This window comes from Primulina tabacum, chromosome 17 (assembly GCF_025594145.1).
Source record: "Primulina tabacum isolate GXHZ01 chromosome 17, ASM2559414v2, whole genome shotgun sequence".
Taxonomy (NCBI): Eukaryota; Viridiplantae; Streptophyta; class Magnoliopsida; order Lamiales; family Gesneriaceae; genus Primulina; species Primulina tabacum.
This window is the reverse complement of record NC_134566.1, coordinates 12,521,746-12,534,773: the sequence shown is the minus strand read 5'-3', so window position 1 is coordinate 12,534,773 and position 13,028 is coordinate 12,521,746. Positions and strand designations below refer to the sequence as shown.

At 34.4% G+C, this 13,028-nt stretch overlaps 1 protein-coding gene across 8 annotated transcripts; it reads left to right on the top strand.

Annotated features, from left to right (window-relative positions):
• The first annotated feature begins 1,559 nt into the window (after window positions 1-1,559).
• On the top strand, window positions 1,560-13,028 carry LOC142530395 (putative protein phosphatase 2C 76). Of its 8 annotated transcripts, XM_075636222.1 has the most exons (10): window positions 1,587-1,714; window positions 3,796-3,950; window positions 7,328-7,624; window positions 8,673-8,800; window positions 8,974-9,072; window positions 9,830-9,988; window positions 10,679-10,765; window positions 11,572-11,663; window positions 11,897-11,971; window positions 12,551-13,028. In XM_075636222.1, exons 3-10 carry the CDS (start codon window positions 7,371-7,373, stop codon window positions 12,806-12,808), a joined length of 1,152 nt encoding a protein of 383 aa, XP_075492337.1. In that variant the 5' UTR covers window positions 1,587-1,714; window positions 3,796-3,950; window positions 7,328-7,370; the 3' UTR covers window positions 12,809-13,028. The 8 variants fall into 8 exon arrangements, with proteins under 8 accessions (XP_075492342.1, XP_075492341.1, XP_075492336.1 ...); XM_075636226.1 differs by lacking the exon at window positions 3,796-3,950 and having other exon boundaries at window positions 1,576-1,710; XM_075636221.1 differs by lacking the exon at window positions 3,796-3,950 and having other exon boundaries at window positions 1,580-1,714.

Sequence of the window (13,028 nt, the reverse complement as noted above, 5' to 3'; positions counted from 1 at the left end):
TGATTCGTCAATTCTGCGGCCGATTCGCCCAGACACTGGATATGTGAATTATATCGATGCCGTTTAGGGATTGATTCATTCCTATCGACTGAGATTCGGTATATTTATCATTATTCAGACACCGAGATCCCTAGATTAGAATTGAGTCGAGTCTGAGACGACGCGTCGGTTGAGTCGAGTCTGATACGACAGGTTGATTTACAGTGTTTATATCATTCATGTCTGGTGAATTGCTACATGATAATGATATCTTTATTATGCTTTTATATATGTTTTTATATGATTGCATGTTTACATTTTTTATACTGGGATTTATTCTCACCGGAATTATCCGGCTGTTGTCTTGTTTTGTATGTGTGCATGACAACAGGTGGGGCTGGATCAGGGTCAAGAAGAGGATGAGAGAAGACAGTTAGCGTGGAGATCCGGACTTAGGAGTATATCTGTTATATCACCTGAGATGTAGTGAAGAAACAGTAGTTATTATGATTTATGGTTGTACAGGACTTGTACTTAGATCTGAATAGTGATCTTGTAAATGAGATAAGACTTATTTCATATGCTGATGTTACCCGACACTTCAGGAAAATACACATTGTAATTTACTAAGTTCAATGAGCATACGTTGTCATGTGAACTTTCAGGAACAAGAAGTTGATCAAGATCTTATCACCAACAAACAACTCAAGGCCAACCTTGATAACACTAAAGGTTGAGAAGATTTTGATAACGACTGAGCGATGACTGATTTTTTTTTTTTTTTTTTTATCACCGTTTAGTCACAAATCAAAAAATGTAATTTGATTTTTATAATATAGTAATAATTAATTTTGGTAATAATATGTCACTAAAAACAATTGAATTATGATCGAGAAAACTAAAGAATGACCGAGAAGAATTTAATAGCGACTGAAATATGATTGGTAGGTAGTAACGATTGGTAAATAATATAGTTAGAATTGATCATTAAACACCTTAATAAAGCAATGTGATAAAATATCCAAATTATCACATTAGCTTGTTATTTTTCAATATTAAATACCATAGTTTATTTAATATTGTTAGAATCATTTAAAATTTGTCATTTGTATATTGTTTTTCATAAAATTTTGGGATATTTTTTAAAAAATTGAGGTATTTTTAAATGAATAGGTCTCTTGTGAGACGGTATCACGAATCTTTATCTATGAGACGTGTTAACCCTATTGATATTCACAATAAAAAGTAATACTCTTAGCATAAAAAGTAATATTTTTTCATGGGTGACTCAAATAAGATATTCGTCTAACAAAATACGATCCGTGAGACCGTCTCACACAAGTTTTTGTCTTAGTAAATTGGACAATAATTTTATAAATTAAAGTCAAATCTGGATTTTTTTTTTCCCAATAGATCAGAAATCAGTAAATGAATGCAATTATTATTTTTTTACAAAAAATTATAAATTAATTTCATGTATGCACTATGAAATGGAACCACCTCACAGCCATGGTTAAGCTAAAACGTGTAAATTTAACCATGGTTAATTCCAACTCTAGTTAGATGGGAACTCAACCCAATAGTTTTTGTTCACTATGAAATGCAACCATCTCATTGCCCTATTGTTTCGATCACTCTCCATTATCTACCAGGGTTTCGTCCAATTTCAGTTCGGTGGGAGTGGGAAAAATCAAGCAATCTCTGTTCCAGCTCATTCAAATTCCGGATTTCGTGAGTAAATTTTTCATTCCCTTTAATTTTTGCATGTGTGCAGTTTTAAGTTGAAATTGAATTTTTGTTTTGGAATCAAAATTTTTTGGGCTGTGTTATACTGAATTGAATTAGGCAGCCTGACAATATTTTGTTTGGTTATATCAGATCCATTGGAAATGCTCCTTTCCGTTGATTTAAGGGTTAGTTTGGGATTTGTGACTGTTAAGCTGTTTTCGTTAATGCTGTTGAAATTAGTTTATGTTTTGGCAAGGGTTTTTTCGGAGATTCGAGCTACTTCATTGCCAGTGTTGTTTATCCTTAAATTTCAGGTTAGATCTTAAATCTGAACAAGAAAATACTAGGACAAAGCAAAAACCTAATCCTCAGCACTAGCCATCTCCAAGTGCAGGAAACATTTAAATGTCACGGTTCACATATTCGTGATCCCATCATGGTTGTTGGTTAAATATAATTCAGAAGTCATGTCTTACTAGTGTCTCAGTGAAAACATGAATGTAGGCAATAATGTGTTGGAAAGAAACTTACAGATCACTAATCATTGGAAAATCATATAATTGAAGATGTAAAGATATAGTTTAGTTAGTTTTAAATAGGATTCTCCAAATTATGTTTGGATCTTAATTTGATTTGTTTCCATATAAATGTACATATGTATTATATATACAATACATCAATTATTACATAACAAGCAAATATCAATTACTCAATTCTTGATGTTGTTGTGGCATCACTAACTTTTCACTTGGTAGTAGAGGTGTGCCAAAAATTCAAGAAATCATGTGTATTGATTAGATATCCACTAAGACCATAATTTTCCGTATATGTGATATTAATGGATTAGATATGGAATTACAGACATCAAATTTCAATATCCGATCAGGTCCAAAAGAATTTGTGACGTTTAAACCTTCATATTGGGCGAAATTTATATTATATTCTCATGAATTCTCTGAGTATTTTTAACCTTTAATAACAGTTTTGAAACTAATGGTATGGGGATTATGAGCACCCGATGGCTAATGTCTGGAAAATTATGTTTTTAAACTTTACATTTTTAGCATATTTCCCTTGACTTTTGAACTTGTAAACTAAAAATTAATTAGATTGAATAAATGCAGGCGGTTATCCGTTATCCGAAAGTGGATATCTGTGTATTGATTGTGCAGATGTCACCTTTTTGCAGATTAGAAAAGTTTCTTTCCAACTAAGTTGAATCTGATAGCAAATATATAGGTTCCATATATCATGATATATAACACATGGATACTCTAAAAAGGACCATGTATTCTATCAGATACTCCCGGAATATGGAATAGATGTGGGTATAGCTACGGTAAGCATCCAATAAGTAACTTCAAAAAATAAATTGGATACAGCATCCGAGAAGGTCAAAGGAGTATCCTGACCATGTCTGATTGGGTAAGAATTATCTTGGATTTTAAAAAGATACAGTAGGGATCATTGTTTGGCAATATTTAAAAAATTAAGAAATTTTAATAAGTAATTACTTTTTTAAAAAAACAAAATAATATATGCTGGAGTTATTGATAAATACAAATTGCACTTTTTATAATATATTGTGCATTATTATTTGTGATTATTAGATTGATTTTAAAATAAACTTGAGATTTAATGTGTTGAACAAAATTTGTTTAATTTTAATCATTACTGTTTTTTATTGCTAATATACTTATGCATTTGTGAAATTTTTTATTATTGATATATTTATTTTTATTTCTATATAAATTAGCCATATCATTTTGTATCGTATTATAAATTTTGAAAATGATCTAATCCAATGTCCCTACTTGTCCATCATAGGTCATGATAGAGTGTCACTTCTTCTTCTTCTTCGTGAGTGTATTGTTTATTGTGAAGCACGTCGTGTTTAAGTGCCTTTAGTTCTTGAGTTTTTACAAATGTTGAGAAGATAAGGTGCTCAATAATGTGGGGTGGTTTAAATTTTAACATAATTGTCATCGGCAACTCGGTTAATCGATCGGTTGGCTTCACCGCTGCTGCCGGACATGTGCATCCTGAGTTTTTTGCTTCTTTGTTTTAGTTCTCAATTATTGATTCCAGGTTTTTTGAGGATATTACTTTGGAAGTGGAAGTCATTAGCCCGTTAGTTACCGATATTCTGTAATGATGGGGTTGCCTGGTTTATCATGATCTTCACTTGTAGAAGGCGAGACTGTGGTGCCTGGGTATGTACCCAAGCGCAGCGGTTTACTCAGGTGAGCCCATGCGCACACCTGTGCTCGCCTGGGAAGCTTTTCTCAGGCTCGCTTAAGGGCGCTTTAGGAAGTCACGTATTTTTCCTATTTTAAAAAAGAATGAATCAAGGCTTTATTTCTTAAAATATTCGAAAATTACGCATAGATACACAACAACCTTAAACTAGGATCTAAATTGTCAGTCAGCCTTAAACTAAAATCTAAATTGATTGAGTGGACAAATTAGTGGATGAAATCCTTACACTTTCTTTGTGAGAAAGATAATAAAAGTTGAGAAAAAATCTGCCAGTACTAGCAGATTTTTTAACTACTCAACATACTTAAAATAAATTCTCAATAATCTAGATCAAAAGAATAAAAGCAACGCAGAAATCTGCCAAGAATGAAAGATTTCTTAACTCGATACTAAAAATATATACTTTGCGGTAAAATAACCGTATGCAATATATTTTTCTAAAACATTAATAATAGCATTTTTGACAGACGAATACATTTTTGTGATATGATATGTTTTTTATTAGCCTAATTATTTCAATAGTAGTGTTCTGTTATTATAGTAGTAAACGCAGGCTCCAGGACCTTTTTGCGCCTTAATGCGCCCTGTGCCTTTAACAACTATGTTCACCCCTGGTAAATCTTGATAGTCGTCAGAAAATAAATCACCTGATATTGTTTAAGAACTCAGACTGTTATGTAAATGTCGCATTTTAATCAGAATGGTTATGTTCTAGGATTTATAAATCTATATTTTTTGTAATAACATATATTTTATCCTCTGTCATGCTTCAGGTACTTTGACATTATTATTTTGGAGTACCTTTGTTGCCAAACAATCCCTGTTATTCAGTAGCTCTTGCTGCGACTTAAAGTACATGCAATGATTATAAGATGAAAATATAGAGGCATACCACATTATCACTTTTAAGGATGGAGTGTTATAAAAATGTAGCATTGATTTTTCACCCCATATAATGTAAGTCATAACTATTGGATTCCCAAAAATGACGCGAGCCCTTCTAATTTTTATGAAGAGCCCCATAAGATAAAATGACTTCATACTGATGATGTGTTAATTCGCAGGAGTAGCATGAATGGGCTCCACCTAATCCCTGTTTATATGCTATATCTTCTCATTTCCCACCCATCCATATCATTAATAGCCATTCAATCTTTCACAACTTTCATAATGTGGTGCATAAATATAAAGCAAATAAATGTCTGAAACCAATCCTTAAACATTGGATATTCATATGTATCAAATTATTTATATTGAAAAATGACCATCCATCTATGCGGTACACTCACTAATCAATTGCTCATAAATGTGTAGGTAGAGATTGCGCCAAATGAAATGGCTAGTCTTACAAAATCTTCTAATAGATTATTTGAACTAGAATCCAGGAACATGCGTTGCGTACTTGTATAATTTTTTATTTTTTCAAAAAAAAATTGGAGTTACATTTTTTTTTCATTTATTTAATTTCAATTGAAATAAAGGTAATATCATAATTATAAAAATTGATCAGATCATATTAGAATTTTATTTGGGACTAAATTATAATTATAATTTGATAAAAGGTCATACCAACCTACCAGAGGTGGTTAGTATGATTATTTTCGTCCTTAATAGATGGTAATAAATATCAATATATTATAACACGTCTCATAATATTCCTCGTACTTCTGATAAGTTAACCTCTTTCAATGTGTAGAAATTAAATCACTACAAATATATTCAAATCCAAGGTTCTAAAATTCGTTAGCCGTTGGTCGGGCGTCAGACCAGCACCTAAGCTATCTAGACTAAGACTAGACGCCGTTAGGCGAATTCCACAATATCAAGTATCAACAAACCGCAGGGTGCAGGCTAGATTTTCTTGTTGCCTCTTGGAAGTCCTATAAAACCGAGCTTTTAATTGTTAGTGCATGCCAACAAATGAGGCACCATTTATTATTATTATTATTATTATTATTATTGGGCTTTTAGTTCTAAGAACCCAAAAGAATTTCTTTGAAAGCCTACGGCACCTAGACGATAAGTTGGCGCCTAGGGCGGCCTATTCTGGCAGACTAGGTGGCCGTCTAGTCCGAAATTTAGAACACTAATCGAATATGATTTGATAGTTGGTATTAATAAGCTAATTCGCCAACATTCTCAACATATTTAGTAAGCACGGCTTTAAAATAAAAAATGCCTCAGAACCACGTAGCTGAAAGTGAGTAGTAGTAGAAACTACCTCGAAACAACCTGCAAATTCAAACTCACTATTTATTTCGAGTTTTTAACGTTAAAATTTAACATTATATATGAAAATCTTATAATGAAAAATACATTGTAGGTTAACGTAAAATAATACTTATTATGCACATCTAATGTGTGCTTCCGAGCTCCGACTACTCCTGCTGCTACTACTAATAAATGAAAGAACAAAAGAGGGAATGGTAAATTTAAAGACAACAATTGTCATCATTGTGGTTAGTGCAAGATTTAGGTGATTCAATGAGACACACACGATCTAGTCTTAAAAGTGAGCCGATACCACGTCGACATCCCCCTTGCACACAGAGATTCCAATACTCCTCTCCCACTTTCTCTCTCTACAGACCCATTACCCATTCACTCCACTCCCACAATCTTTCTCTATAGGGTTTTCCATTTTTTGAAAAATCCCCTTTTTAATCGCCTTTTTTAAATTATAAGCGCCAACTGTGGTAACTTTCTGAGTTGATTCGATTTAATGATTGAATCGGTTTCGGATCTTTTTTGGATCTGATTCACCTTTTGATGGCAATCGATCCGTGATTGTTCGTGAGGTTGTACAGGTTTATTCGATTTTTTAATCTAATGGTGAAGTTTTGAATTTGAAAATGGCAGCGGATCTGCATCTTGAATCTTGATTTTGTGTCGAGATGAGTCAGCTACTTTGAGTGTGAGGATTGATCTTTTTCGCTGATGATTGTGGATTTTTGTCTTTATTTTTTTTTTTTGAAAATTAATGATGAAATATGTTGTGATTTCATGTATGCGTGTGTTGAAATGGAAGGCGCTAATTTGATTTGAGCTCGTTTTTGTGAATGTAGTCGAGGAAATAAAAGTTGTGGTAAATGAAATGTTATCATTGTTGGATTTGATTCGTCAATTGCCTTGGCAGCTGAAGATGCAAACTTTTCTATTTATGTAATATAAAAACCAAGGAAAAAAACAAAGGTGGTGTTTTTCCATTATTGAACTTATTATGGGAAAAGAGAATCTTTGCATGGAAAAAGTAATTGTGTTGTTATGCTTGGCAATTATTTATTCTTCACATCTCCTCTTGCATGAAAATCTACTAAAGAATTGATGATGCTGTTGTTTCCTCTCTTCTTATGTGGTTCAGGGTTCATTAGATTCAAAATCTGATATCAAAGCATCAACTTTAGATGTTATGCAACAGTTTTTTGAGGTCTGTAAATCTTTGGGCGGGACACATTGAGAGATCTATTGAGGTGGGGAAGTTTCGGTATATTTGCGGAGGTTCTAATGCTACTTGCCGCTTAACATATTTGTGGGATAGAAAATTTGTGGGAACTAGAAAGATGATGGTGGATTCTGGGTCGACTGCAAGAAGACCTATCATTGATGTCTTAACTGAGAAGGATGATGGTGGTGGTTTTGCTAGTGGAGGGTGGAAAAGGTGATTGAATTAAATAATTCTGTTAGTTTTTGTACTTATGTGGATATTTGGTATTCAATAATTCTTTGGTAGGTATAAAATTCTTATTTGCGGTTGCTATTTTGGTTGCGATATGGAAGATGCCACTTGCCCTTTTTTTGTCATTCATCGGAGTATATTTACCTAAAAGTTGTAGAATAGATTCAGTTACTATATATAACCTCTCTCTACGTCATCATGCCTTACAACTTATTTATGCGGCTTGCTATCGTCTTTTATACGTTTTATTATAATTGGTTTCAAGCGAATACCTTTTGAGACAAGACCCTTTCGTTTTAAGTCATAAAACTTGCTTCAAATTTCAATAATGATCGTCACTATAAAAAAGGCCCTTTCAAATCATTTATTTGGAGTATCTTCATCTGGCTATAAACATCTTGTAATCTGTCATTCTCTTTCTGGAGTGATGGAAAGAACTTGTGTTGGTTATGCTGTATTGTGTTTTTTATGTTAAACAAAATCATTTTTTTGACTTTTCCTTGCGCTCATCTCTATGTCCTTAGGCTTCTGAGGGTACTTATGGTGGTTTGAATTTATGAACCTTACAAAAAAGAAACATAGTTAATTGTTTAGATAATATTGGACGAAGAGAGTAAAGCTTCTTTTAGTGCATTTGGTGCAGGCTTCATCAAAAGCTTATACAACAAACTGACACAATGGATGGCATGTTTAGCATGTATTGCGATCATACTTTGTCGTCTTGTTCCAGACTTCCAGTGTTAGGGTTCAAGTTTGTGGGCCATTTTTAACAAACTTTAGTTCAACATTCTGTTCCATTTTTCCCAACTTTTCTTCAACATATATTTCTTTGATAAATATTTATGAGAAGTTCTCGATATTTATTACTACAATATAGCGCCATGCATGCTATCACATAGTTGAATTATATGGAAAGGCTAGGGTTTATCAGCTGGGAGAGTGTTTCTACTTTCATTATTTTGTCCAACTATGTTCGTGGAACAATTTTATTGATCGAGGTTGGATTCACTTTTTCTTTCCTGATTGACAGTGAAGATGGAAGATTAAGTTGTGGTTATTCCAGTTTTAGAGGGAAAAGGGCTAGCATGGAGGATTTCTACGATATCAAGACTTCCAAAATTGATGGGCAGTCAGTCTACCTTTTTGGGATATTTGATGGTAGCTCTCCCCTTTGTTGTCCCCGAGCTTGAATATGGCTCGTAAAATCGAGACAGTACAAGTTTTGAGCTAAAATCTTGCTTCGTATATTACTGTTCATTAATTTATGCTCTTAATATCAAGAGGAGTGAGATGGCATAATACTCTTCTAAGGGGATTGTTTGTTGTTACAGGTCATGGTGGCTCTCGTGCTGCTGAATTTTTGAAGGAACACCTGTTTGAGAATATCATGAAACATGCAGAATTTATTAGAAATGTGAAACTGGCTTTAAGTGAGTTGATAACCCTATTCCTCACTGTTTTTTATCTTAAAAAATATTGATATTTGATGACCAGGGAACAGAGTTGTATCAACTTAAGCATTATTTTTTTGTGCTTTGAGGACTTTAAATATGTCCCTAATTATTGAGTTAATCTCTGGAAGAGCTTCCTCAACCTGCACCAATTGTATGGGATCTTATGTGTTTACCATTATCTGTGCTGCCTGCTAGTTGAGTTCCCAATTTCCTTGTCTACATGTGCCCTGTATGATGCTATTTGGTTTGTTTCAACTGTTCGCCTCTGAGGGCCAATTAAGTTATATTGTCTCACATCTGTTTATCTAGGAGGGTAATGGTAGTCCTATACAGTAAGAATAGGTGATGGTTAATGCACATTGATCATTTTCCTCCAGAGCGTGGTAATTTATTACTTGCTTTTTGTGCCTCCCTATTATATATCTGTGACAGTTCTGTAGTTACACGACGGATCAAATTCCTGAATTTATCTCTGTAAGGACTTTAGAGCTATTAATTTGTCTGGGATCCCAGGGTATAAAATATATATTCTCACCGTTCTCCTTGTCTGATCCTGCCGGTTACCTCACCTCACCATATCCGGTGCTGCTGTTATATATTTAACAAAACTACCTTTTATCATGGGCAAAAACCTTAAAGCCTGTAGAAGAAATTGTACCAGTGGTTGGGTGGTTCTATGTTGTCAATGTCTATCCTTTTATGGCACATTTAAATAACTTAGATAAAATAATAGGTGAGGCATATCAGCAAACTGACAGAGAGTTTCTGGAGTCTGAAAAAGACACTTTTCGGGATGACGGCTCAACAGCTTCTACAGCCGTTCTTGTTGGCAATCACCTCTATGTTGCTAATGTTGGAGATTCTCGAACTATTATATCCAAAGCTGGAAAAGGTAATCACATTTTAGTTTTCTTATAAAGTAGTTTAGGTATTGTGACGAATCCGGCAGTCTCCCTCAGCAAGAAACAGGCTGCAAATTGATCTGGAATTTTGACACAGGTTATTACACAATGACCACTTAGTTCAGTTTGATAGTTGGGATAGTTGAACTTAATGCTCCCCGGACGTATATATGGACAGCGTGAGGAACTGAGTTACCTAAAGTAGCGATCTGAATAAAAGAAAGTTCGCTCGGTCTTTCTTTCCATTTCCTATGATATTTATGCGTTAGGATTAAAATGATTATTTTTTAACTCAACAATTCCATACCTAGTCTGGCTAATTTCAGAAGTGTTTGAACTTTTGCAGATTCATCGAGGCAATATTCTGTTTCCAAACACAATTTCAAGTTGGAATTACTATTTAATGACCACTGCCATCATTACGTTATAAATGGTGAATGATTTTGTTAGGACATATATGGAGTTTTAAGAATTGGCGGGATCGATTAATAAATTAACATATCAGTATCTCAGCAAAATATTGAGCCAACATTTTTTAAAATTTGAGCTACCATATATGATTTATTGATCTACATCTTTTTTGATATATTGTATGTTTACAGCTCTTTTTACCATACTTTGGAAACTTATCAAGTTTAAAATCTCTCTTGACAAATCATCCCCCTTGGCTTGCTTGACAGCAATTCCACTTTCGGAAGATCATAAACCAAATAGAAGTGATGAGAGGAAAAGAATTGAAAATGCTGGAGGTATCGTGATGTGGGCAGGTATTATCTTTCTGATAAATCACCGCTAAAGCTTATTCAATTTCTTTCCATATCCATAGAGGTGTCAAAATGGGGCTAGGTCGGTCAGATTGGGCCGTACCGCCATGTAAAATAGGTGGGTTGGGTCGGCAATTTCCTAACCCACCAAATGGCGTCCCGCCCCGGCCAACCCAATGATGGGTTGTGGCGGGTTGCGAGTTGGCCCGTCTCAACCCACCAAATTATACACAAGTCCGTCGGATTGGCCCGCTCCACTACCTAAAATAAGTGGGTTGGGTTGGTGTTTTCCCATCTTACCTAAAAGGTGGGCCGGCCCACCTCTTTCCGCCTAATGGTGGGTTGCGGTGGGTTGTCTCATCCCGCTTGCTCGTTTTGATATCTGTACATAAATAGCAAGAATCTGCCTCCAATATTTCGTATCATTCCCGAGACACAAGAGGTGGTGTGCTTGATCAAGAATATATCATCATTAACCCTTCTATACAATTCCAATAGACAAATGAGAATCCTTCAATGATAACACAGGGAGTTCCTTTCTCTTGATGAACAAATGGGCACAAATGCAGCATATTTTGTGGACTGATTGATCTTAGTCCCTTATGTTTAGTTATGTTTCCTTTTTCTTTCCACTGTTTGAGAGACTGGTTGCCACGGGTGAAAAATTTACAGGTGCTTGGAAAGATAGATTATTTTGGAGCAAGAATATGAACCCCATGAACAAAGATGTGGCCTGTTGCATTTTAAAATCGATCCTTAAAAAGGATTTCAAAAGTAGCTATCACCTTCAACTTTTGCTATTGTTTCAGGCACTTGGAGGGTTGGAGGTGTATTGGCCATGTCTCGTGCGTTCGGAAATCGCATGCTCAAGCAATTTGTAGTGGCTGAACCTGAAGTTCAGGTACTTCCTCGGATCATAATCATGGAATTTTTTGGTTTCCATATACTGATGAACTCAGTTGGTCTCGCATGATTGAGTAGCCTGATCTCGGTGTAGTAAGAAGGCAGATGGTTTACCTTTGAAAACATGTTTTTAGGATATCAGCTCGAGTCTGATGTTACTTGATACTTAAGGGAAATACACTTTGTAATGTACTAAGTTCAATGGGCATATGTTGTCATGTGAACTTTCAGGAACAAGAAGTTGATCAAGATCTTGAATTGCTCGTTCTTGCTAGTGACGGTCTTTGGGACGTTGTACCTAATGAGGTAATTGTATTTAATGAATGAAAGTGTTAATAATTTATCATATATTCGAATTTTCAAGTATTTGTTTTCACTTTTGGAGAACATTTTTTATGTTCAAAATTAAAACCACATCTCATTTCCATCTATTTATTTTTAATTCTATTCTAACAACTCCTGATAGTAATAATTATTTTAAATCTAACTTCTGTTCAATCACACAAAATACTCGTGCTACATTCTAAATAAATACATTATACTTTACCGACCTATATTCTTGTATTACATGTATATATTTTAGTAAGCCAACAGCAAATATGATATATGCGTCATTTAGTAAAAGTGATATATATATATATATATATATCACTTTTACTAAATGACGCATATATCATATATATATATATATATATATATATATATCACTTTTACTAAATGACGCATATATCATATATATATATATATATATATCACTTTTACTAAATGACGCATATATCATATTTGCTGTTGGCTTACTAAAATATACATTCCAAAATGCCGGCAACGAGACCAAATTTAGTCACAGTTTATTGGCTTTACATCATTGTGAACCCTTGTTTTCAGGATGCTGTGTTGATAGCACAAACAGAAGACGACCCCGAAGCAGGAGCTCGGAAGTTGACGGAAACTGCTTTCGCTCGTGGTAGTGCTGACAACATCACCTGCATCGTCGTGAAGTTTTGCCATGATAAACCCAGGCCAGAGGAAATTCTTCAACATCTTGAAGCCGAACTGAAGGAAACAAAGCAAGATTGCGAACCAAAACCCGAGGTATCCCAGTTAGATTCTGAACCAGAGTCAGAGGAGACCCAACAGAGTTGATGAGTTTGTCGATGAATTTGCAATTCTATTTCATACTCGCTTGTCGAGCCAAGGGTTATGGTTTGTTTATTCATTGGTTTGTTTCTTGCAATTTGTCTTGTAATTTAGAAATTCTGGTGATTGTGTAGAAGTTCGTTGACTCATAAATGTGTTCGTGGTTGATTCAAATGTGGTCTAATTTAATTTTAATTTAATAAAGACATGGTTGATATTTTGATTC

Coding starts and splice junctions, on each gene's coding strand:
- LOC142530395 (XM_075636226.1), top strand. CDS start 7,371: ATGTTATGCAACAGTTTTTTGAGGTCTGTAAATCTTTGGGCGGGACAC. Junction 8,801..8,973: donor CCTTTTTGGGATATTTGATG/GTAGCTCTCCCC, acceptor TTGTTGTTACAG/GTCATGGTGGCTCTCGTGCT. Junction 9,073..9,829: donor AAATGTGAAACTGGCTTTAA/GTGAGTTGATAA, acceptor ATAAAATAATAG/GTGAGGCATATCAGCAAACT.